The sequence below is a fragment of the Mesitornis unicolor genome, unplaced genomic scaffold, assembly GCF_000695765.1.
Source record: "Mesitornis unicolor isolate BGI_N332 unplaced genomic scaffold, ASM69576v1 scaffold3105, whole genome shotgun sequence".
NCBI lineage: Eukaryota > Metazoa > Chordata > Aves > Mesitornithiformes > Mesitornithidae > Mesitornis > Mesitornis unicolor.
The window spans coordinates 1-26881 of NW_010187355.1; the positions used below are offsets into that span (position 1 = coordinate 1).

Here is a 26881-nt window from a genome sequence, read left to right on the forward strand (position 1 = left end):
AAATAAAATAAAATAAAATAAAATTTTAAAAGCGTGTATTTTGTAATTGAAAATCCACCTTCCTGAGCAGCCGGTCAGAACGGAGCTGCTTCTTGGACCTTCTGGTCTCTCTCCAAATTGGACTGGTTAGATTAACTGGAGGAAGGCAGCACTGTCTTCTGAAGAGAGCTGACTCCAGCCAGCAGAGAACTGAGCTTATCCACTTTGCTAGTCATGGCTGCTGATGGCTTCATGAATGTCGAGTGGACCTTCCTGCTAACATCCTAGAAGAGGAGCCCAGAGCAGTAAGGAAAAGAGCCTCAATCAAACCCCAGTCCCCTCCCTGTCCCTGCAGGGAGGGCTTCTAAGAGTATCCACTGCAATCAGTTCACTGCAGACCCTCTCGCACATGCACACAGCTGTATTTATTGCACAGCCATAAGGACATCATACTCCGAGCTCTGGTACACACATATGAACTAGCAGCCTTGTCTGCAGCACTGTGCAAAGTGTGGGGAGCTACGCTGCTCAAGCCCTCATTTTGGCTTTGCCAATTCGCTTCCTTCAGTCTCACACACTGAACCCCACTTGGCAGCTAAGGACAGGCAGTAAGAGGAATAACTTGCCTCCATATGGGCCTGGAATAACCCAGTTCTAAACAAGGACAAAGCACCGGAGGGCTCAGTGCATTGCCAGGGGAGAGAAGCAAGCACAGTGCTACCCTACATCTGTCCCTAGCCACTGTGAGGGTATGAAGCCCTGCAGACTCCCAGAGCCTACAGATTCTGCATGACATTAACAGTAATCAGAGGCCCCAGCAGCTAGCAGAGCTGGGATTATAGCCACCTGTCTGAAAATGCCAACAAGGAGCTTCCCCACATGCTGGGCAAGAAGTGGTGGGTTAAGAGAAGAGAATCACAGCTGCAAATGTAACTCAGAAAGGGCCAGCCCTATTCCTAGAAAGGAGAGAGGCTGAGTGTTGCCCTGAGCTAATAGCAAGGACACAGCAGGGATTTAAGTGGGGTTTACTCACTGTATGTTCATTATCCAAATTGGCCTGCTGTCTTCGGAGATCGGCCTTAATGAATGCTGGGACAGAAGGAGAAAAAGAGATGTGAAGGCACTTAAGTGACCATGCAGCCCAAACCAATTTCTCCAGGACTCAAAGAGGCAGCAGAGGCCCCAAAGGAGACAGGAACACCTTACAGTAAGCAAGAGAAACCACCCTCCTGGATGAGGCAGAGAGCACTTCAGAAATAGGCAGGATAGAGGCTCCTTATTGCAGTGTGTAGAAGGTGCCTCTGTGAGACCGCAGCCAGCAGTCAGGGCAAGAACCCTTGGGTCTTCTTTATAACACAGACCAGATACTTTGAGAGGCACAGCAGCTTTGCTATGGGCCTGCTGTGTGGGTCCTGCCCTTTCCCACGGGCACCACTACACACAAAAGCCCTTCAATTCATAGGCCAAGCTCAAGGGGAAGAGTCACAGCAGGAGAACACTGGAAAATTTAATTACCTGTCAAAACAGTCCCCAGAAACAGAAAGGAACAAAGAAAGAGGTTTCCTGCCTTCGTCCCATAGTGATCCATGATTTGCCCTTGGCCAATGGTGAAGGCAATACCAAAAATCTACAAACAAACAAAGGTGGTGTCAAGCTGTACTGTTTTTATAAAGCAGACCGAGCAGCTTCCCAGCTTTACCGAAGGATCGGAGCATACAGGTCAGCCAAGCTGTTGGCCTAGAGAGGCTAAAGTTTGGTTATAAACACCTCCAGAGGCACCTCCTTGCAGCTGATGGGACCCTTAAGGCTGGAATCCCAGCTCTCACTGGAGAAGAGCCAGGTCCAAGGCTGTTAGGAGCAATCTTGGAAAAGACAAGGATGACTGGCATCCTGATGGATTTTCCTAAGCAGAAACAGAATGGTGGTACTAGAGAAATGCCATGAGGTATGTCATTCAAAAAATCAGGTCTCAGCAAGCTTAGATCTGCAGTACATTATTATAATCATGGACAAGAAATAGGAGCCAAAGCTGGGAAATACAATTTAATCTCTCTGCCTATGAAGAGGCAAGCAAAGGAAAAACAGCACACCTACCTGTGCTGAGACATTAAGGAGCCCTGATGATGTTCCTTCTGATTCTGGGTATGTCAATTCTGCAGCAAACTCAAATCCCAGGGGAAGGTATCCTGTCATGAAAAACCTGTGAAGAAACACACAGAAGGAAAGACTCAGCAACTGCCAGAAGGAAGACTGAAGAGGCACAGTGTAGCCCATTTCTCTTTTGGGATGCTTCACTGACGGCACAGGATGTTTCCCCTAGCATTGTCGCAGACCAGGCAGCTGTGTGACTCCCTCACCATGGCACAGGTCTCCCTCCTACCCCAAAATACCTTTGCTCACAACCTCAAGGCACAGAGCCAGGCTAGCAGGGAGCTGCCAGTTGCTACAAGAACAAGGCATTAAAAACAGCATCTTCTACAAGATGGGCATCACCCCCAGCATGGTCAAACAGGCCCACGAGGTTTTCATTATCTATGGGGCTGTGCTACCACTTGCTTCCCAAATGCTTTCACTTGGTTACCTGGAACATTTAAAGCAGCTGCAGCTGAGCAGGGCCACACTAATGAACTCTAATGAAACACACACAAGAGAGAGACAGGCAGGACAGTTCATTTTGTCCTTAAACCGTTCAGGAGCCGCACACAGGTTTATGGCTCTCCCCAGTCCTTCCTGTGCCATGAGCTCTGCCTCCCTCTCATCCCCTAGCAGCTCACATGTAGAGAAAAGCAGCCTGCACATGAACTTACCCCAGCATGCCTGCAGTCACAAACACCACCCAGAGGTGATTTAGGCTCAGAGTGAAGGTGTAAACTATCATTCCCACCAGAGACATGATATAGACGGCTAGTGTTGTCTGTCTGCAAGGAAAAGCAGAGTCAGGGGTTTATTTAATCCAGTCATCCAGTCCTCCTATTCTTTTTGCCCACAGAACATGATAAAAAAAATAAAAATGTTTCACAGTGCTCTGACACCCTTACCCCAGACAGAGAAACTGGACTGATAGAGAGTACAGAAGGACCTGCACACACAGCAAGACCAGGACCTCAGAGTTTTCAGATCCCCACCTCATGACCGGGGCCTTTGCTCCCTGTGTCAGGGCATCACATCTGTAAGGAGGGACCCGTAAGGCAGCTAAGAAGGTCAGATCCTACAATGGGCTGACAGGTCCTGGTCATGAACTGAACACGCCTCTTGAACAAGAGCCAAATAAAGAGATCATTAATCCTTCTTGGGCACCCTCTGTACTATAATCAGTTGGACACACTTACTTATAAGCAGGAGCCAAGAGGATTGAGCACTCCCAAACATGAAAGCAAAGGGAAGAGATAACAATGCTGCTGCAGTGTTATGGGCATGTGTTTTTTCAGGGCTATCCAAAACCCATTTCATTGCTGCTCCTTTCTGTGTTTAGATTTCCTACTGTACCTGGAGAGGTGACGTGCAAGCCAGGGTGCCCTCACAGCCTCACCCTCAAGCCACAGGAGTGCTTAGCAGGGTGAGTGGCAGCTCCATGGCCAACAGCAGCTGAGCCACAACTCTCATCTCTGGGCAGAGGGGACAAAGAGATCCCGTGCCTAAGATGCACAGATCCTGGGACAGCCAGACCTGGTGATGCTGAGGAACATCAGTGGGCTCGGTACTGCAAGACACACACAGCAGAGCAGCCCAGCTTTACCAGAACTGAAACGTTAGCAATTGTCATCCCTGACTAGAGACCAAGGAAACACTTCCCACATTGAAAAAACAAGACTATTTCTGGAACAGGAGTTAGCAAGTAGCCCTTCACAGTACATGGAGGGAGAGGAGGGAGAAGAGGGAGACGAGGCTGCATCAGAGTGCTCTGTGATGTCCAATGCCAGGACAAGGGGCAATGGTCCCAAGCTGGAGCATAGGAGGTTCAAGCTGAACATGAGGAAAAGCTTTGTCAGTGTGAGGGTGGCAGAGCATGGCCCAGGCTGCCCAGAGAGGTTGTGGAGTCTCCTTCTCTGGAGACATTCAAAACCCGCCTGGCCGTGTTCCTGTGTGACTGCTCTGGTGATCCTGCTGTGGCAGGGGTTGGACTGGAGGAGCTTTCCAGGTCCCTTTCAACTCCTCATATTCTGTGATTCTGTGAGGCAGAGGAGGGAGAGGAGGGAGAGGAAAACCCTTTACCTGACTGAAATTCCACCAGGATCTTGGAAGCAGTACAGTCACCTGAGTTGACAAAACTTTTTGGCCATTGTCTTTTAGGAAGAAGTTAAATGTATAACCACAAACTACTTGTGTACTTTCTACCAAATTTTAGTCTTAATCCATTAAAGGTGGTGTTTGGTATCAGTCCCTAGAATTCTGCTAAAGAAACTAAACCTCAAATTATTTTCACTTGTTTTTTTTTTCCTTTTTAATGCAAGTGACCACCATAAAAAAATCTAGCCTCAAACAGGCAAACAGTATTATATTGTGTAATAAAACGTTTCCAGTACATTGAATTACTACGGATAAAACCAGAATGTTCCAGCTAAGGTTCTGTCTTCCCTCACTGCTGCAATGACTGAAGTCAGTGCGGCTTATGCTCAATTATCCACATAATTTATCCAAATAAAGACCTGAGAAGCTAATTTCAGACTTCAGCTATCGATCCATGCTTACAAAGGTTGATCAGAGACATTTAATGTATTGAAAGGCTGAACAACCTTTTCCTGTGACAAGTAATTCTGTTTGGTATCAAAGGGGTAGGCAAATACCTTAGCCTCCAATACTGTGTCATTTCTAGAATATGCTCTTTCCAATGCTTTCATGGAGGAAAAATGCAATCTGTGAAGGCAGCATAAAGGGGCTGCTTACTTCTGCTACAAACCATTATAGAGAGCTGGTATATGGCCAGCACACAGCCTGGAGGCTGCAGAAGAGTTGAAAGACTGACAGAGGAGTTAAAGAGCAGCCCCAGAAAGTGAAACAGAAGCATCCTGGGCTGCATCACAAGCAGTGTGGCCAGCAGGGCGAGGGAGGTGATTCTGCCCCTCTACTCTGCTCTCATGAGACCCCACCTGCAGTGCTGGAGTGTTCTGGAGTCCCCAACATAAAAAAGACATGGACCTGTTGGAGTGGGTCCAGAGGAGGCCACGAAGCTGATCAGAGGGCTGCAGCACCTCTCCTATGAAAATAGGCTGAGAGAGTTGGGGCTATTCAGCCTGGAGAAGAGAAGGCTCCGGGGGGACCTTGTAGCAGCCTTCCAGTACCTGAAGGGGTCCTACAGGAAAGCGGGGGAGGGACTTTTTACAAGGGCAGGTAGTGATAGAACAAGGGGGAATGGTTTTAAACTGGAAGAGGGAAGATTTAAAGTGAATATTAGGAAGAAATTCTTCACTGTGGGGGCAGTGACACACTGGTACAGGTTGCCCAGGGAAGCTGGATGCCCCCTCCCTGGCAGCGTTCAAGGCCAGGTTGGATAGGGCTTTGAGCAGCCTGGGCTGGTGGAGGTGTCCCTGCCCATGGCAGGGGGTGGACTGGGGGGGGTTTAAGGGCCCTTCCAACCCAAACCATTCTGTGATTCTATGATTTTAAAAGCCTTTTTCTGCTCAGTGCAGGTTCCTCAGGTATCTCCCATGAGTTCTTACGTCTCCCATCCCTTGACAAGCAGCCATGGAGGAAAAACGCTGACTAGCAAAGGGCTTCGAGGTTAGAATTGCAGCTCCTTGGGGTGCACAGACCAAGTCTGAACTGGGTGCTCCTTCCATAAACAGGAGTCTCCAAACTACACAGCAGTCAGTGCTAAAATACTGTGCAGAACTCCAAGAGCTGGTTGTGGCCCCAGACAGCTTAGTGTCTGAGAGCAAGGACACTTGGCACATGGGTTTTTTATTATCTTCAGATCCCCACAGCCAGTTTTGGTTTCAGTGCAGAGCTCGCAGGATAGCCCCACAGAATCTCACCCACTTTCCTAGGCTTATGGTTAAAGTATTTTAAGTAGTTTGTATCTGATTCACTCTTGTTGTGACAGTTGCCAATGTGCACTTTGTCCCTCATCTCCAGGCAAAGGTGATGAATGAGTTGGTGACCAGATGTGGTCAGGACTTTGTTTCACGATGATGCTCTGTCATTAGGCAAGCTGCAAGAAAGAAGTTCCCAGCACATGCAGCTCCCCACTGAGAACTAGAGCAGGCAGGCTGACAGAAGCAGGCAGCTCTTGAAGGTGTCCTCCATTGGAGCTGCAGAACCAACTCAGGGACAAAAAATGGAGAAAACTGTTTGGTCTTGCCATGGGTACCTCATCTACCACACATCAGCCAGCTCTAGGAGATGAGGAGCTTTCCTCGCTGACCTCCTTGAATCACTGGGCTCCAGAAAGACAAAATGGATCAACCAGCCCTTGTGAAAGAGTAAGACCGCAGGCTTGGGTGCTAGAAATCACTCGCCAGGAAGCGCCCTGAAGCCAAGCACTGAGCAGCCGCCTGCTCAATACAGCCCCTAACTGAGACTTGAACAGACAGCCCTGACTGCAACCCCTGCTGCAGGGAACAGCCTCAAGCACACCAGCAGACTTCTGCTAAACCAGACTATAGGAAGCCTAGGCTCCCCTGAGCATGCCACTGATGACAAAAAAGGAGATTTAGTGCCCAGCAGTCCAAGCAAGACCCAAAATCTCGTAAAGGGTTTAATTGAGACACAGGCAGACACTAGTGCATAGGAAAATGAAGAAACCCCTGGGGAAAGACATGGAGGCAGAGCGTTTCTCTGTTTTCACTGTAAGGGTGACAGAGCACTGAACAGGCTGCCCAGAGAGGTTGTGGAGTCTCCTTCTCTGGAGACATTCAAAACCCGCCTGGCTGTGTTCCTGTGTGACCTGGTCTGGTGATCCTGCTCTGGCAGGTGTTGGACTGGATGAGCTTTCCAGGTCCCTTCCAACTCCTAATATTCTGTGATTCTGTGATTCTCAGGAAGTGGCCTTTGTCACCATGTTCACTAGAAGACAGAAGAATGTTCTGTGGCCCTAGGGGCACCAGGGCATGGAAGAATGCCCAGTTTTGCTTGATAAGCCTCTTATCATAGCCATAAATATCTTACGGGGGAAGATAAAAACACAACGGAGAAGCAGATTCACAGAGGATATTCACACAGCATTCTGGGTTTTTTTTAGCAACCTGTTCCCATGATGGCCCGACAGGGACCGATAATTATCATTATCTGGAACAGCTACCGCCAGTCTCCTTAATCAGCTGACTGGAGCAGCGAGTGCAGGCTAGAAGTTATGTATCCTGCTACACCACCTTAGGACAACTAGGGTTAACCTACCTCTGAGCTCCGGGGTGTGGGAAGGAAGCCCAGCGCACCCATGTGGAAGCAGTGCTACGAAGGCACCAGCTGCCAAGTCTCTGTGGCAGAGTCAGAGGGAGATCTGTGCAAGAGCTGACGTGCTCGTCACTTAGGTGAACCTAAGCTGCCCTGACATTCATCTGCCTTCCCAGCCACATTCCCTACCCTTCTGAAGAGGCAGATTAAAGAGCTCACACAAGAGACTGTGAGAAAAGAGAGACCTTGGGGGAAAAAGCCAGCCAGGGCCAGCACCAGCGGGGAACAGGACTGAAACAGCACAAATCCTGCTGTTCAGTCAACTCCAGAGGAAGGAGCAGGCATGGCCCAGCCATGTCTCACACAGCCACTGGGACAAGGAAAGCCAAAGGGACAGAGCCAGACTCACAGAGGATTGCAGCTACAGAAACATTAGAGTCAAGCAAGACCTGAAGCAACAAATGAACGAGGGGCAGGGGGGAGGCCACAGACATCTGCCACATCTCCAGAGTGGCTCTGCTGTATGGACTGGGATGATAGATGGCCTCTACAGGCTTTGCCATGAGGACAGCACATTCTGGGCTGTGCAAGACCCTGAACAAAGGCCTTGTCCCTATACCCCCAGAAGAATGTCATGGCTGAAGACACTGAGGTGTTAGATTATGGAGAAGGGAAGAATTGGAGAGGGCTGGTTTAGTTTTCACCACCCCCTCACCCTTCAGCACTCACTTTTGTGCCACTTTCTTCCTTTATGAAGGTCGCAAAAAAGGACAGCCTTGGTAAATTATTTATGTAAGATGTATGGCAGGACAGGGTGAAGCACATCCACTACACAAGGACTAACCTGGAAAAAAGCTACACAAGATGATGCAAATTGCAGGCCAGGCTAGGCTAAGAGGGCATTCACCTTTCAGTGGAAGATGCCCAAGCACCTCATTCGCCAATATCCAAGACTTTTCTCCTTCCCCCAAATTTTAACACACTTTGGGCCTATATAGAACCTAAGTTTAAAACACCACTGGGGGTCCTCTGCCAAGTCAATGGAGAGATGGATATTTCTGACATCTTGCCTTATAGAGATGCAGCGATGATAGTGGAGAGCACTGTCTGAAACCAGCTGGACTTGAGGCTATGTGAACACTGCCCTTAAAAGCAAAACACAGCCAAAGAGAAGTGCTGATTAATCCAGGCCCCAGACCCCTAATTCTGAGACAGCCTCCCCTACACAGGCCAATACACCCAGCAATCTCCAGGTGCCACAACCCCATCTCTCCTCTGAGCCAGGAACCTGAAGGGTGTACGTGGAGCCCCATTTCACTTGATATCAAAACGTGGTCTTTCAAAGAGGTGGTCGGCTGTTCTCACCAAGCCATCTCACCAGAGGCAGCTCCAGTTCTGGGTCCACTCACTCATCACAATGCAACTCGTGTATTTGTAAGGGCCAAATCTGTGCCTGCTAATTCCAAAAATAAGAACAGCACAGGGGCTGCTGCAGGGGCTTGCCTGCCAAGTAAAAGCAAGAATGCAAGGCCATTTGGTGCCTGAGCATGACAGATGGGGAAAGCCTGACTTAGCACAGCCTCACCCTTTCAAGGATCTGCTGATGGGACAGTAAAGATCAAACACACATGTAGAGCTCTGCAATTCCTTCTGTTATTAACCACCCCCTGCTCCCCTCAATCACAGCTGGATCCCATTCATTTGCTTCCCTCTCTCTCCAAGCTGACTAAAAAAAGGACTTGACATCTTTCCTTCCTGATTTTCATGTGCTTACCATTTCATTCCTGACACTATCTGAGCAGCGGAGGGAAGGGGGAGGGTACCTACCTAGAACATCTGGCATCTTGACAGTTTTTTTAAATAGACTTTTAAATGGGGCTAAATAAAGACTCTGTAGCGCTCAGAAAAAAATTTTGCTAGTTCTACAGAAATTCACTTTGTGCAACAGAGAACATATTCTTAGCAGTGTTCTTCCTCACCTAAGGCTAAATCTATGTCCATATAGTCCCAGGGGTCTGTAGGATAAGTTCCATGGGTGGCATAGCCCTATTTTTCTGCACTCTCAGCCAGCTCTGTCCACTTATGTGGTTCCTCCAAGCAAGCAGAGCTGTGGAGCACATCCAGGATTTTTTCCCCGCCTCACTCTCCTGCCAAATCTGAAGTCCCAGCTCTGTCTGGTGAGCCACAAAGCTCTTCAGCCTTTGAGCCGCAACCTAGCTCCACGTAGGGAGAATCAGGCAGACCACCCACCCTAGCAGTGCCCATTGAGGCTACCTTACCACTAGCCCTGGGCTGGAAAGAGACACAAGTTACACTGCAGTTTGCTGGTGCAGTTATAACAGCTGTGTTTCTACTCCCAGGACTGCCAAATGAGAACTACTCAGTGGCACACAATGATCTGGAAACAGCAACAAGTGACCTGCCAGTCTCTGTATTCATCATCTGCTCCTCTTTCCCAGCATCCCCAGGAGTCCTCAGCTACCATTGTGTCTTGTTAAGAGAAGCCCATTTCTTCTCCATTTTTCATCCCTGCACTTGGTAAGTAGGGCCAGAGGCCACTTCAGAAGCTGCAGGCTCACACCTAGCCAGATTCACCTAAGCTGCCCACAATAAGAATGTGCTTTTCTGGCCCAAGATACCAGGTAGGATAATGGCAGTGGCATTCCCCCAGGTGAAAAGCTGCTGCAAGGAAAAGAACTCTGAAGTTACCTTGGGCTCATCGCCACCACATCACCAGTAAAGCCCCTTCTCACACAACAGGTTATAGCACAGTTCCCAAAGCCAGCAGGGAAACTGAAAAGCTGATTACAGAGACCGCAACGTAAGACAGGAGAGGCACTCTCCATCCCCTGGGCCACCCTACAGACATCTGTCAGTGAGATTTGAGCTCCTGAGGACTGGGAGCTACAGGACTCCCCAAGACTCTTAGCTGTCCCTTTGCAGATGGCAGGGTATGCTGACCACATCTGCCTTCACAACCCACCAGGCAGCAAACCCAGAATCATCTACCCGCAACCCCAATACCCCTTATGCCTGCCCTAAATACAGCAATGCGCCCTCATACAATGCTTCTGGGCACCAGATTCAATGTGCCTTTCATTGAGCCAGACAAAGATTCACAGAAGCTGGTTTGTAAGGGCTGAGAAATGGTCTGGTACAATCTTGATTCTGCTTGTGCCAAGAACTCTCTCATCCCTGACAAAGCAGCTGCTGGGCCATCTCACCCTCTCCCTATGCCTCCCTAGGGACCACTGGAACCAGGCCTTGTGTGGGCCCAGTGCAGATTAACACACAGCTCCAAGCTTTACTTTAGACTAACTGGATTTTGAAGAATGTTTGTCGTTTTTTTCCTACAAACTGTCCCAATGATTCAGTCCCTGGATTGCCGAGCTGCAACTGCACAGGGCTGCTACTTGCACAGTACAGGGGAAGAACACAGTCGCTAGGGGCACAAAGGCAAACAAGGGACTTACTTGTAGGTTTTGGTTCTGTCCAACCAGATGCCGGAGATCAGAGCCCCAACCATCCCTGACAGTATAATGGTGAGTCCAATCCTGCCAGCATTCACCTCCTCCCCCTGTGGCGAAACACACACACGCTCACACAAATGCAGGAGCCAAGTCATAACCAACAAGTGCAGAGAACCCAGGACAGAAGAGACACCAAACTTAGTGTCTCATACCTGTCTTCTGCTGGTAACATGCTAACCAGAACCAGCCTTTGCAAGAACACTTTGGGGCCCACTATGAGCCAATGCAGCACCTTTTTCTGGCCCATGAAGAAAAGTGGTTTGGCACTTCTCTCTGAGCCAGCCTAGAAAAAAAGGTGAGCACTGGCCAGCGTGAACAGACACTCTCAGAGGAGTCAGCAAAAATCCTATGAAGCTTGCTGTCTGGTGCTAGGATTTGGGCCAGATCGACCAGGAAACATTGGGACCCACTATAAGACAGCATGGAAAGGAGCTCTCTGTCACACAGCCCCAGCAGTAAGCTCTACAGCAGGTCAGCTACAGGGGCACTCCACCCTTCTGCCACCAGAGCACGAGTGCGGGCAGCCTCTTGGTACAGATGTCCCAGTAGAAATCACTGTCAGGAACAGGGCAGAGGCAATTGCTGGAAGAATTTCTCAGAAGAACATGCTGTAATTTAGGGCATAAAGGAGCTGTCTCTGCTAGGGCTCACCAGCTTTTTCACGAGGTGGTGTAAAGAACTAAAGGAACCAATGCTCTCCTGCCAGCCAGCCAACTTGTGCCAGAGCCAGCCAGAAGTGCTGTGGCATTGAATTTCTCAGACTCTCCTTTGGCAGTCAGCGCTGGACAACAGCAAGTGTCAGAGGGCCATGAGGGTTGGATGCACTTACTGGGTAGTGATGGATCACCATGCGGTTCAAAAAGGGCGTAGAAGCAACCTGTATTCAGACCTGAGAGGGGGATAAAAATGCAGCACATTCAGAGCCTGCTACTCTCCTGCTGGGTACTGAAAGGGTAGAAATACAGAGAGAGAGATCTGTGGGAACAGCGATCCATAACAAGGCTGCTGAGGCTCAGGAGATCCAGCCAGACTGGCCAGACATAGGTTACTGAAAGAAATGCAAACCAAGGGCAGACAGATCTCAGCATGCAGGAGGAAGCACCCTGCAGTTTCAGGATGGTTCTTACCTTAGCAGCTAGAGGAAGGGCTGTGCACATTTCTGGTACTGAAAGATCTTGCAAGTCCTTCATAGAATCTCAACCCTGTCGCACAGCCAGATCCATCCTTAGCATTGGAATTTTCTCCTCTCCCAGGCCAAGGTAAAATACTAGAAAGGCACCTGCCTCAGCATCACACCTTTAACAAGGACCTGGGATTTAATTAACACCTGTACCACTGACCTGTATAGTTTCCATCCAGAGAAGAGTCTGATAGTACTTTCCCTGCTGAGAGCCAGTAAAAAACAGCCTCTCCAAGCCAAGAAACACCAGAAGACAAGTAGAAGCAGTGTCGATGGCAAAGCACAGACAGCACTTTCCCCAGGCACCTGGTGTGTGTCTGCATGAGAAAAGTCTTGCATTTTAAAAGATACCACTGAAGCCTGAAAAAGAAAACCAACTGTGAAAGTAATTGTCTTTCTGAAAGGGAAGTTAGATTAACTGTTACAGGCATCAGCCACCTGGTGAAGGTTTCTCAGTATCACCCAAGGTGAGAATGGAAACCGTTGGGGTGATACTGGTCAAGCCCAATTCAGACACTGCTCCAGCTTACATGAAACTCTGCTTGAGTGAAACACCTTCCCGAAGGGCACAAAAACCAAGAGTAGACAAGATGATCCACATGGGCGCTGGACCAGCAGTACCGCAACGGCTACGCTCTCACCTTGGGCGATACTGAGAAACCTTCCCCAGGTGGATGAGGTCTGTAACAGTCAGCGCAACTTTCTTCTCAGAAAGTCATTTACATTTGCAGTTGGTTTCTCTTCAAGGCTTCAGTAATTCTGATGGGGGGAGGGATGGGGACACAGATTTCACCGCTGCAGCTCACACATCTATAGGCTCCATAAGGAGACATGGCTTTACAAACTCTGGCACAGATGCCCGAAATCCTGACAGAACAGATGTCAAGTTCCCACTTCCTACTTTTCCTCTTTCAGCTCCAGCTAAAAGAACCATCACAGTACAGGATACAGAAGTGCAGTGTAGCAGGCAGAGCTTTGACAAAGAGAACAAAACCCTGAGCTCCTCTAACCCTGAAGTCTTCCAGCTCCCCTGACCTTGAAGTACTCAGTGATCCTGCGTGCCTAACCCACTCCTCCACTGGGACACTGGATACACATTGTCCTACACAGCTCATGAAGCACTCTGAGGAGCCACAAGATTGGCAGCTGGAGGGGACATCACACATCCTCCACACACCATCTCTGACAGCTTTAAGCAGAGCTCGCTCAACAGCTTCATGGCACAGAAAGCAGATGAGGAATCTTGTGCAAGTGATCCCAAATAAGCCAACTGCCTGTGACAAAGCTGCCTGCTCCAAAAGCATCTGTCAGGAGGCTGCAGAAAAGGCTACTAGCTGAGTGACATGCTCTTTAGGCAGGAGGTATCCACATAATCCTTTCCAAGAGTGACTCGGAAAGGCTGGAAACTCCAGCAGGGCCAGCAGTCATAGGGGAAACAACTGAAGATCCCACAGCAAGGGGGCGCCCCAGCCTTGAAAGCTGCCTCTTGGCAATGCTTGGCTCTGGCAAACAGCCCACAAGAGCCTAATTCAGCTTCAGCCTATCTCCACTTCTGGAGCACCCTGCTCACTAGGAGACAACACAAACTGCAGTGCCAGGGCGTGGGAGCGTGGCACATCAGCACCATCCTTCTACCCAGTACTGCTTCACTTCAAAGCTGGGCATAAAAGACCAGCCACTTGTGTACCTCTACTTCTCACCCCGTCAAGAGGGCAGCAGCCTTGTGGGGACTGCCAGATGCTGCTCGATGCTGTCAGTACACCAGCTTCACAGCAGCTCTGTGATGCGTGCTATTTCCAGGAGAGAGAAGGGTCCCTGCTCCCAAGCTGGGCAGAAAGCGGTGCAGAATTGGCAGCAACACTTGGCACCACAGTCAGGCAAAATATTCTAAGAATCGAGACAATGTGCCAAATTTGCATTTGTGAGGGCTGGCAAAAGCTGCAGGCATTCCACATGTCACAGTTGCTCAGTGAAATTTCTCCGTTAATTACAGCTGTTTGAATGCCCATGAGACAGGCAAGGGCTGTTTCCAACAGGGCAGTGCCCACTTGCCCATGCAGATGAGGAAAACCAGAACTAGTAGCTGGGAGCAGGACATCTGAAGATCCAGTTCCAGCTGATTCATTAGCTAGTTACCATGACTTGCTTCTAATGTGCTATAGAAGAACATTTTTGAGACCTCACAGTGTCTCTTCTATTTTACAGAGGCCAGAAAGGGGAAGTTTATTGCCTACACCCCCAAAAGGAGCCCTTATTAAGCCTCAGACTAGAACCAAAGCCTTCTATAGCTAAGCAGACTATTGCCTACACGCCAGACTATTAGTCTCCTCTTCTTCACCCTCCTCATCCTCCAGGACAATGGTTCCTTATGCAGATCTCACTGCCCCACCACCTTGCCAAATGCTGATTCTTTGGGACTGTCTCATCACTCACTTCACCAGCCTTTCCCACCCTTTTCCTGCCTACTGCCTCTAAGCAGAAACATGCTCTCCACTGCAAAGCCCAACCCAATAAACTCAGAACTTCTTAATGCTCACTCCATGTTATGCCTCAGCTTTACAGAAACAACATCAGCAGCTTTTGGGAAAAGGCTGTCTGAGGGTTTTTCTGAAAAACAGTTCACTTGCACAACAAAGCCAGCATGTCACCAATGCTTCCAGCACGGCAAGTCTTACCACAGGAAAGGAGTTGGCAGCTGCTGGCAATATCAAGACCTTAGAGGTCTGCAGACCTGCTCTGACCTGGCATTGTGTAAGGGCCCTCATTCTTTCCACAGCGGAGGGAGATGAACAAGCAGCAGGTTTCCCCCTCTCTGCCCTAACACACGCTGTGCTAATACAAAAGCTGAGAAGCTGCAGGTATCTGTGTTCGCTAGGGAGGATGACTCAGTTGCACTCATATGGCTGCAGATGTTTTAAATCTTGGCCAACATAACTTTTGACTTGAGTAGGAAAAAGTGTCCCCATTTTAAAGCCAGATGAGTTTAAAAAAAATGTTTCACTGCATAGTCCCCTCTCTGAGTAACAGTCACCATCTCCAGTCAAGCTGGAGATTGACACAGGGCTGACACAGAGAGGAACAGAGCAAACACACAGACCAGCAGGAAGAGAGACTGAATTATGAGCCACTGAACATCCTTTCCATGCTGTTTGTGACTGCCAGAAGGGAATTATCCCAGGGAGGTCAGATTCTAAACATGCTCTTTGTACCGAGAGCCCTCCTCTCTCCTCTAGGACTTGTTTATGCTTATTAGAACAAATGCTTTCCCGTTCCTTTTCCCTGAAGGGTAAGTGCAAACTGAGCAGATGACATAATTCAACTTTTAGACACAGTCTGACTGATGGTTTTTTCTGTCTCCACTTTCTGAGCAGACATCATGTGCCACGGAAAACAAACAAACAAACAGAACCCCAGCAGCTGCAATTCAAACCAGCAGAGCTTAAGGGCAATCCGAGAGGGGCATTTCTAGAAAATTACTGCACTAAGAAGGTAGAAAATATTTCAGTGGCTTCAAAGACCATTAGCATCCTCAGCAGGTACAAAGCCATCATATCTCCCTCTCTCCAATCTGGCTACTCACCCACTTTTAGGTACAAATGCTGGCAAAACAGCAGAACTTCCAGCACCATTTAACTTTTCCCCTGAGGAGCTTCCACAGCAAGCTGGTGGGAAGTGAGGACAGACCTCCCTGCAGACTAACTGGCTACAGTACATCCTATTCTGCAGCCAGGCATAGACTGCAATGGCCTTTCTGCTAAAGAGAAAAGTACTTTTGCATGTGACAGTTCAGCATCAGGGACAGATTCAACACATCGCACTGTCCTCAGAGAAACAGGCCAAGGCTGCTGAAGAGAAGCAAGCAGCAAACCCAGTGTGCAAGGACAGATGGCGAAAGATGTTCTCCAGTCCTTCCTTCCCTTTGCTTCCTAGGGACTGCTAGGGAAGCTGCCACAGCCTGCACATCTGCACGTTCCACACAGCCTCCACTGGGATGGATGCCTGGCAGCCGTACCTTTGCCTTGGGAAATGACTTTCACTCAGTGCTATGACGTGCACTGAGACACAGCTCCATATATTTCTTAGGGAAGCACATGGATTAGTTCATTGCAGGTAATTGACTGACTAGAAAAAAAGACAAGATAAGGAAATCTCCTGAACAGAAAACAGTCAAAGACTGGGAGAACAGTAGTGAGGGCATATTGTTCTCTGTGTGCTTGCCTTGTTTTGTTCTTCCCCAGGCATTTGCTTTTAACCACTGCTGGAGATTACTGGGCTAGAAGGACTCCTGGGCTGTGGCAGCACAGCTATCGTTATGCTCTCCTAAAGCAACTCAGGCCAGTTACTGCCCCAGCAGAGCACAGACAGGGAGAGAGAAGCTAAGCATGTTTAGCAGTGATAACTGCACAGAAGAAAGGCCAGACCTTACCGTAAGTGACCATAAGCAGCAAAAAGTTGGCATTGCGGAGCAGACGGAGGATTGATTGCACGTAGGAATACTCTTCTGTTGGTCTTGACTGGATCAAAGCCTGAGCTCGGCTTGGAGGGTACAGCGGCTTCTCCTTGAAAACTGAAACCAGACACAAAGTACACCTGTTTGTAACAGTGCAACCAGGGGCCCTGAGCACACACTGTGGGTAGAGCCATTTGAGGGATGGCAGAGGGCCTAGTAAAATTAAGCGTACAAAATATACCATCATCATTAGGCTTTGAGCCTCATGCATGAACTTACCCAGGAGCAGGAGAGAACAGGGTCTCTCCAACAACTCCTGCCACTGGGGAAACACCTCGACTTCAGTTAGGTTTTTGTGTAGGCAGTGTCTGGCAGCAACAAAGAGATCTCAGGACTAACACTGCCTTTGTTTCCAGGAGGATGGCCAGCCAGCCACAGAAGTGTTGAATGGAGTTACAAGTGCAGAAGTGTAATGGAAAATCCAGCTGGCAGAAGTGGCCTGGTGTCCTGCAGTGCTCAGCACCCAGAGAGCAATGGCCTATGCCAGGTTTTATTTCATGCCTGGCACTTCCTAGGCTGGCCAAGCCACCTGCTGACCCTAGCTAGCATTAAAGTAGCATCCCGAAAATCCCGGTCACAGGCAATACTGCTGGTGCTAGAACAGCCATTTTTATACCCTGTTTATTCCCTGCCCCAGATTCTTTAAAGACTACATCTGGTGCAGCCACCAGGCAACATGAACTATTTAAAAAAAAAAGCTGCATGGAGTTCAGCAGACAAGCTCTGCTCTCCAGTGAGCATGCCAATCTTTCCTGCTAAAGACCTGGCTTCCACTTCAGATGTTAAGCAAGAAAATTGCACCTCTGGTGTCCTGCTACTGCCCTTAATGCTTCCTTCTCTCCACTCATAACTGGTTACCTCTTTTTGTCCTGGGAACAACTTGATGCTACATAACCTGCCTCTTTCTCCCAACCCTTCAGAGGTAGTCAGGTCCAAGACATAACCCAAGGCCCAGCACACCTTACCTATGATGACCACGATGAAAAGGGCTGTTGCCACGCCTGCAGTCATGAAGAACATGATGCTGATGTGGTGGGCCAGCTTCTCCACATCCTCCACATTGGGAACCAGAACTGGAGGGACCAGAAAGCCCACAGCGATGCCGAGCTGAGTAGGAGAGAGAGGACATACACAGAGGTGTGACATGAAACCACAACACTGCCACCACCCCACAGCTCAGCCCCCTGATGCCCAGTAAGGGCTCAACGGAGACTAATCCAATTTCATAACTAATTTCATAACCAAGGTGAAAATATTTACCACCCAACAATTAAGAGATAAAGCCCAGCTACCCACTGCAATTAAGCCATAAAAGAAGTCCCCGCACTGCACTCGCAACTGTCAGGACATTCAAAGCAAGATTTTAAAACAGAATTGAGCAGAACTAATACCTGCCTCCATTAAAGTGTAGGTCTTGCTTCCCCTGTCCTCCCCCCATGCATGTATGTTTCTGTCCACACACTCATCTCACTCCCTGCTCTGGTGCTGCCCTCATCACCAATGGCAATCCAATTTGGCGCATTAAAAATGGCAGATAACAGGACAGACATAACCCACTAATTCTTTGTTGGGTTAATGAGTTGAACCAATTGATTTTCCAGCCAGACAAGCACAAAGGTTGAAACAGAAACCTGCCCACTCCTAATGAGTGAGATATTCATCTGGCTCAGCCACTTTATGATGCCATTTCCTAATGAGCCCCCTCCCAAGGCAAGGCTCGCCCTATGACCACTGGGAGAACCTAGAAAAACGCCACGGTTGAGAGCGATGGAAGTGCTGACAGCACGTACCCTATGCATTGAGGTTGCGTGATGGGGCTTGGCAACTGCCCCCACATTAAATGCTTGGCGTGGAAGAAAACCCTGCAGCCTTGGCCTCTACTGTGCCACTGTGCTCTACTGAGCCCCACACGGCCAGGTGAGGAGGTCCTGCAGTGGCAGCGTGCAATTTAGTGAGGGCATTAGGGCTTTTAACTCCACAGCTATTTCTCCAGGACAGTGACAAGGAGCTGTAGTGGCACAGGCTTTGCCATGCAGATAAGTGAGACTTACAGTGGCACAGGACTTCAGTGCCACCCTCAAATGGTAGAGGGAAGAAACAGCTGTTTTAGTGCTTAGGAGCACGCTCTTCTTTTCATTAAAGAGAAGCCAAAGTGCACTCAGCACACTGGTGAGTACTTCAAACACAAGAGTAGCCTACAAAAGCCACTTTCCCCCTGTTTTCTGTTTCACTGTGACTGCGTTTCAATCACCATGTATTTACCTGTTCTCCTGTCCCTTCCCAACACTTGCAGCCTCCTCAGACCTCAGAAAAGGTCATGCTCAAGCTCAGCTTTTGCTTGCTCTCAAGGCTCTACACACTCACCTCTGTTTGAGGCAAAAGCAATTTTTTGTTTAGCAACAACTTCATTTTTGCTACTTCGTGATCTAAGCCTATGTTTGTTGTTGTGAACAGTGCCAAGGCACACATAGAAGGCTCCAATAGATGGTAAGACTGAGGAAGCACCCAAAAAAGAGAGATGCCAAGTGGCCATGCAGCTATTCTCATCCTTGCTTGAAACAGAGAATTCCAATCTCTTTTTGTAGGCTGTACCATTTTCCTGGAGACAGGAAAGCACTAACAGTATCAGAACAGCGTTAACTGAACCAATACAGACTAGCAGCATAAAAGTGGTGATTCATGCTACACCAACACAGCCTGTATAGACCCACTGCCCTCATCACACTAAGAGAGGAGGTAGGAGTATGCAAAGCATGGAAATGAGGATATAGTTAAATTGAGCCCATTACAATTACCACATCCTTATAGGAAACATTAGATATACAGGAATCAATAAGCACGACCGTGATTTGTTGTCCCAAGATAATGCACCGGAGGGGATACTGTTTATGCCTCACTGGCGACTGAACAGCAGCAAGAAGGATTCTGCAGTGCCTGACTCTTCATAGTCCTTGGAAAGGGTCTATTACTCCACAGGTATGGAAAGCAAGGACTAAGAAAAGTGAGGACTATGTGTAAGGGTCCAGAAAACGTGTTAATGTCTCAAACGTTCACCTAAGGTGCTAATGTGAAGGGCAAGGCTTGTGGGTGTGGGATGTGGAGTAACGGGTGGAGGCTGGGTGCTGCGCTTATCCTGTCCAGACCTGAACTTGGCACTGTACTTGGCACTGGTGAGGCCGCACCTCGAGTACTGTGTTCAGTTCTGGGCCCCTCACTAGAAGAAGGATGTTGAGATTCTGGAGCGTGTTCAGAGAAGAGCCACAAGGATGGTGAGAGGTCTGGAGAACAAGCCTTATGAGGAGCGGCTGAGGGAACTGGGGTTGTTTAGCCTGGAGAAGAGAAGGCTGAGGGGAGACCTCATCACCACCTCCAACTATCTAAAGGGAGCTTGGAGAGAGGTGGGTGCTGGTCTTTTCTCCCAGGTGATGGGGGATAGAACAAGGGGAAACGGCACCAAGCTGTGCCAAGGGAGGTTCAGGTTAGAGATAAGGAGGAAGTTCTTTACTGAGAGGGTCGTCAGAAGCTGGAACAGGCTGCCCAGGGAGGTGGTGGAGTCACCATCCCTGGATGTATTTAAAAAGCGGGTAGACGAGGTACTTAGGGATATGGTTTAGGGGGTAGACAGGAACGGTTGGACATGATGATCTCAGAGGTCTTTTCCAACCAAGCGATTCTGTGTGTGATTCTGTGTGTGAAGTGTTGAGCATCTGGGCACCTGGTGGCCTGGCACTGAATCATCCGAGTGACACCTCGGGTGAGGCGGGAGCTTCACAGCCCAATGCTACTCTGGTAGATGAGATAAGCAGACCTCTTTTAATGGCCTCTGTACCAAACTCCCATTTTTACACAATAAGCCAAGAGTCCTGCACCTAGAAGAGGCCAATCAAGACTGAAAAGACTTGCCCCTCCACACACTTGTAAAGAACATGGAAACTATGTTCCATGCTAACTCACATGGAAAACAGACTAAATGGCATGGGAAGTGGGGAATTCAACTAAGGAGAGGTGACTAGCTGCCTGGAAAAGTGGAAAAGATCACTGCATAGGTAGTGCCCCCAGAGACTGGACATTCCCTCCAATGACAGGACCGATGCTGGAACCAGGAGTGGTGATTTTTCGGTCTTTCCATCTTTCTATCCTCTCTCCTCCACTCTCCCACTCTCTCTCGCCTTCCCTTTTAAATAACACAAGGCCCGTATGGTATTGTCGGTGGTTGTTGTCAGCCATTAGGAAGAACTGCTGGTTGTTGCTGTTGTTACCCACCATGCTATTAAGACGGTTACTGTGGGAAAAGCTACTGCCATTTTTAGCTGTCACTAATTTGTTGTTGGTTGTTGAGCCTATTGTCACAAGTAAAGCTAGGAAACCTAGTACTGGAGATTGGAATTGTTCTTTAAACACTTTGAGTAGGAACCTTGAGACTTGTCTCACTGTTATTCAACCTGCTGGGGATTGCGGATCTTAGTCTCTTGTCTCCCTCCTTAAGAGCTGGATGTGACACTGTGACACTGTGCTGCCCGTAAACCACATCCAAGCATGTCAACATACGGAGCAGAACGACCCAGGAGCCCTGTAGGCCAGACACAGCTCAGACGTGTCACCTGTGCTGCCTTCTAGCCAAAACTCCTTGTGCTTTCTGCATGCTTTCTCTGTCGTATCTCCGTGTTTCTGGGATGCCGATGGACTCATTTTGGAAGTCCCACTCGCTGGCCAGGATCAAGATCACAAAACAAACACATTTCAGGTGTCATATCTGGTAGTTGGAATAAAAATCAGCTTGTGTCACCCAGTCCCAGAAAACTGTCCACAAACTCCCTCCTCTTTCATCAGGCTGGTACATTTTTGAGACAGGAAAAATGAGTCTATGTTTCAAACAGAGCTATCAGACACCCTATTTAGCTTACAAACAAGGAACTTTCAACCATGTCTGGCCTGTGTCAAACAGTGCCCTCCACTGGGATCTGGAACAGCCCTGGGTCAGGATCAGCAACAGGCATCTGTGCCAAGCTCATTCCTGGTGGTGGGACATGGCAGGGAGCCCGTGGGAAGAGCCACAAAGAGATGACAAGATGCACCCCACTGGTTCAGGGCACTGTCAAGAATGAGAACATCTGGAAGTTGGTTAAATGGACTAAAGACAGACACAAGTTGCGCCGTCCCAGATAGGAAGCCAAAGACTGGAAGAGCTTAGGAGAAAACTTAGAAGTCCATTAGGAAGGTTAAACCTTCCTAACATCCACATGGCACAGGCAGCCTCTGACACAGGACTAAACTTGCCAGAGCTCAACTTTCTTCAGACATGGCCCATCCCCAGCCTCCCATTGCAGCGAGTCAGGGCTGCTGTCCCACTCTGCACTGCCCGCTGACCCCTGAGCCTCACTCAGTACCAGAGAGCACAGCCATCAGTGGCTTAGAGGCTTCCAGCTCTGATCTTCATTAAATTGCACACCTCTCCTTTCTCTGCACGCAGGAAACAAGCCTGCAGCAGCACAGAAAAGGCAACTGCACCAAATACAGATGTTTACAGACACGGCTCCTAGAGGGCAGAAGCCTGTTTGCCTCTGCAGCACATTTATTGTGCCCTGCTTGTGGGCAAAGTGCAGCCCTGCAGACCCAGCATGCTTGCTCAGCCCAGGACACAGCCACACCAGGCTTCACTCCTGTCTTCTTAACATTCCCAAAGGTCCAGGCTTTGTTTTGAAAAGTCTGACAGTCTTTTGAAAAGACCCTCAACATTGCACCTTTCTATTCGAGGGAAAAGCCCTATTAGCTCCTACATAGCAGGTCTTATATGTGCCCCTCCATCCTTTACCAAATGAGGTCTATAAACACTTTCCTGGAAATCACTCCTTTGCCTTATCACCGTTTCATTCTTGGAAGAACTGGGTGGGATTCCTGTGCTAAATGTTTCGTGGCTTCCTGCTCTCAGCAATCACATGCTAATCCCATGAGCTGCTGAACTGCACCAAAACACCAACAGGAAAGGAGGAGATATCCATGCTTTATTCTGACCTCTGACATAAGTTTCTCCAGGGCCACAGGCAAGATTCACTCTTTTCAGGTCCCCTCTAGCTTCTCCTTCCTGAAAAAGGATCTGTCTGAGGTACCTAGCAGAGAGGTACTGAGAATCTGTTTTGCAAATTGTTCAGAAATCCTTTACTGGGAAGTCCTGTAGTCACCAGTTACCCGATGGGACACAGATTTACTCAGCTTTCTGGGACACTGCTGTTGTCTTTTCAGAAGACCCAAACAATTTTTCTAATCATAAATGGATGTTTTGCCACTTTATTCATTAGGGGTTTGCCTCACCTTTGAGAAGGACTAGGTGATAGAAGGGGAGGGGGGGGAAACCCCAGCAATCATAGCAATAGGAGCTACATTTTACATTTCAGAGCCACTGACATTATTAATCCTATGAAGATGAAGCCCCTTGACCTGACTAAAACTGAAGATTTTCTGGAGAATACTCATAAATCCTGGATTATTCATACCATTTTTAGCAACAAAGATAAGATCTCAACAACACGAGGAGTATTATCAAACGCATATTTTACCTTTCACAAGGAGATTTTTAACCTAGTTCTCAGCAGACCGGTGCCCACATCACCATCAGCCCCACAGACAATACTGTTCTGTATTAAACCAGTTAACCAGAAAATTTCAAGATGCCTTAGCAAGGGAAAAATCACTTTTCTCCCTTCTTCACATCTCTCATGTCAGGGCTGGGAAAACTAACATAAAACCAAGGCTGGTTCTGCAACAGCCTGTGCTACCCTCCTGACGGAGACCAGCAGTCATTAGGGTTCACAGCGCAGTCCCTCTCACCAGCACACAAATAAGCATCCCCAACCTTAGTACAGGCAGAAAGGTCTTCAAGATAGGCTCTATTTCCCAAAATTCGGCACATCATTCAGCATCCCCACACCCAAAACACACAACACTGTCCTGATCTCCAAGAATCTCTCCTCAGGAGCCAGGCTGCTACCACTTTATTTTAAGAAGGCTTTGGGATCATTTGTAAACAGAATACCAGGGAAGACAATGACTACAGCAAGGTGCACTGTTCAGATAACTTATTCTGTAAAGGCTGATAAAGGATAGAAGGAATATATTTCCTACCTGAATTTTGTCAAGGATCAGTCCTAACAAGAACATCATATTCAAGGTTCGAGCACATACAAGAGCTGGCAACAAAACCAAGAGCAAGTGGCCAGTAAGATGGTATAAATGTGCCTGAAGTCTTGAAATGGAAAATGGGGCGTCTAATTTTAACTTAGCTGTTTGTATACTAGGAGTCTGCTGAAGGAAGATAATCAGTGCAGCATCAGCATCAAAACTGTAAGTGAATGTTCGATGGAGGAGTGGGTCTCCACCTTAAAGAAAACTAAGAGTCAGCAACAGGAATAGAGAAGCCCTATAAAATTCCTCAAGTAAGGACAAATACTGACAGAGGAGACCACCAGACCCAGAAGGTCAATTCAAGTGTTAAAAGATAAAAAAAGAGAGATGCTGCAAAGGCAGAAAAAATACAAGAGTGAGACATTTCGACAGTGCCCTTGCAGGGTAAGTAAGCGTCATGACAGGGATGATGCAGAGACTGCATTTTTGGATTCCATAAATAGTCTTTTCTGAGGAGAACCTGTAAGAGGCAGCACAATTTGTGATTTAGACCCAGAGCAGCACAGCGTGACCGTGGTCAATATTACAGAATGGGTCTGCACTATACTCAAATTCAGCTTCCTTGCAGCAGTGACAAAAAACCCACTCTGGCAATATTTAACTCACAAAAGGGAACTGCCGAAAAGGAAAGAAGCTTGTTAAAAGGAGATTAAAAAGAAAAGCCAAAGAATTTAAATGCTTGCAAGTGGCATTAAGACTGTGTAAAGACGCTGCATCAGAAGGTCAGTGTAAGCCTAGAGAATATTAGCAAAAGATTTTAGAACAGAATAAAGGAACCACAGTTAAGTAAAACAAAAACAAACAAAAAACGCAACAACCAACCACCACTCAACTCAGGAACTGAACATTATTCCTTCAAGCAAAGAAGAAACGACAGCAAGCTGGACCAAGCTAAAATAAAACCAAAATTAGGCCAAAAAAGGCTGCAGAACAACTTTACCAACTAAGTCAAAACCCTTCAAACACAGCAGAATCAGGAAGCCTGTTAGGAAGGCTGTCGGGCCAAAAGATGATCACTATGGAAGGAGAACATTTGAGAAAGAGGGAGAACTAGTGAAGTCTTGCACCAGCATTCATAACATGATATTTGTGGGAGGTTTCCACACCAACAGAACCTCTTCACATGGCAAAAATCTGAAGCCTTATCAGTGGAAGGTCTTTATTTCAACTGATTTCTTCTACAAGGCGTCAGGACCAGGCAGTTTTCATCCAGGAGTTCAAAAGAATGCATCAGTAGAAAATCCACACTACGCACACACAGACACACCAAACTGCTAACTCTGCTCTGTCCAAATACTCAGATCAGGAAGGAGGAAGGGAAAAGTGATGTGAATTTTAAGAGGCACAGCACACGTAGAGGGACTACCATGCTCAGGAAGAAATGACTGATATTTCAGTTGTTTTAACAAGTCAGTCCTGCTGTACACACTGAGTTACCTGTTTTCTGACAGACACATTTAAGCCTGTAAGGCTTCACATTTTCAAGATGTTCTTCTCCAGACGTAGTAGAAATGGGTTTGGGGGTTTTGGTTTGGGTTTTTAAAATTATACTTTCTTCTAATACAAGTGGCTTCAGATACCGAGAGCTTAAAAACAAATCCTGTGAGATTCCCCAAATGACCGATGAGAACTGACCCGACAACATTATCACCAGGGAAGCCAAGGTTCTTGATGAAAAGTCAATGAAGTGAGTTTGCACAATGCAACCGCTGTTCTAGAAACCTCCATCTCAGATAACTACCACGACAAGTTGTGTCTCCAGAAATCTTACAGACAAAACACACAAACCAAGTACGGCAACATCTGTGCTGTTCAGTAATGGCTGAAGACAGATCAGGACGTCACGTAGCCCACACGAGCTACCCTGTACTGCAAACCAGCGCAAAGATGCTGAAGGTAACTGGTAATAAATACACACAGGACCTGTGCCAGATGCCTTTCTGCCAAGTAATGAAACACATCAGACCTGGATGTCCATTCACCCAGGAAACCCCTTGAGGGGGTGCCTGTTCCAAAGCCCTAGGCAACACAGCCACTTCCTCTGCCTGTGTGTGTCAAAGCTCTCCCCTGCAGTGCTTCTTCCTTTTCTAACTACAGGTGCTTCCCCCGCTATAACCATGACATTTCACAGGAGCTTTCTGACCCTACAATTCACGTATTGCAATCTGCAGAGGGCAGACAGACACCTCCTTCTCACACCCTGTGACTCCTATTGCACATCGGTTTCCCAATCCTTTGCTATTAGCACACGTCCCAGCTGCCTTTCTATACAAAAGGCTACAGTAGAAATGAAAATACGCAACCAAAGAGCTGTGTAAAGCAGAAGCTACCAGTTCCTACCCAGTATACTTTTGTATGGATTGCTGTCCAAAATGTGCTTCTTCCAAACTACTGACAGCAAAACTAAGAGTCTGTTGAGATCCAGATAGTCAGGAAGCCAACATACGTAAATGTCTGCAAGCCACAGCTTAATCACCTTTCTTGTGGTGTTTTAGGAAGCAGAAAGGAACCAAGTTGTGAAAGGAAAAATTGTAATCCAGGCCTTGTGACGAGATAAGATAGGGCTTAGGCTCTTTTTTACTCTCCTGCTGTTGTGGGAGATAATGTTTGGTTTTTTTCAAACTGCATTTGCACAGCCAAAGTTGTTCTGGAAGCAAAGCAAACTCCCTTCCTCATCACACTTCTGCTTCTGTGGCATCATCTCATGATGCAACGCTGCATGATGACGACTGCTTCTCTATGCAAGTCATTCAGGGCCTCTCAGCCTTGAATGCACCTTCCCCTAATTTACTGGGAAAGAAACACAACGCAGCAAAACAACAGCAGTAGATAAGAGACAGTAAAGCAGAAGAGGGGTTTCAGCTCTGGCAGCTACCTCAGCTGCTGCTGGAATCCTCAGCCCGGACAAGGACCTATTACAGTCACCCAACATAGCCAGCCCCGGGGCATCCCGCAGGGCTGAGGGTGCCATAGGGCAGCCCCTTCCAGCAAAACCACTGCAGTCGTTCATTTGACTCCCATGCAACTTCCACAAAGCATAACCCAAAAGTCAACAGCTTCTGAGAGCAAGAAGACAGAACTACCTTTGGAGCATGGCTGGGAAGGGAGCACCAGATGGAATGGGTGGGAAAAGTTCATTTCAGGCTCCAGTGTCCATTTACAGAAACTTAGGCA

The 26881-nt window shown here is 48.0% G+C and overlaps 1 protein-coding gene across 1 annotated transcript in view; it reads right to left on the reverse strand.

Annotated features, from left to right (window-relative positions):
• Positions 1-1012: 1012 nt before the first annotated feature.
• LOC104541362 (feline leukemia virus subgroup C receptor-related protein 2-like) overlaps positions 1013-26881 on the reverse strand; it is a gene marked incomplete at both ends in the record, with an annotated part of 30856 nt that continues 4987 nt past the window's right edge. Inside the window, 9 exon segments of the mRNA XM_010185408.1 lie at positions 1013-1068; positions 1495-1606; positions 2074-2179; positions 2787-2897; positions 10782-10885; positions 11668-11698; positions 11700-11727; positions 16445-16585; positions 17494-17635. Coding sequence (XP_010183710.1) covers positions 1013-1068; positions 1495-1606; positions 2074-2179; positions 2787-2897; positions 10782-10885; positions 11668-11698; positions 11700-11727; positions 16445-16585; positions 17494-17635 — 831 coding nt within the window.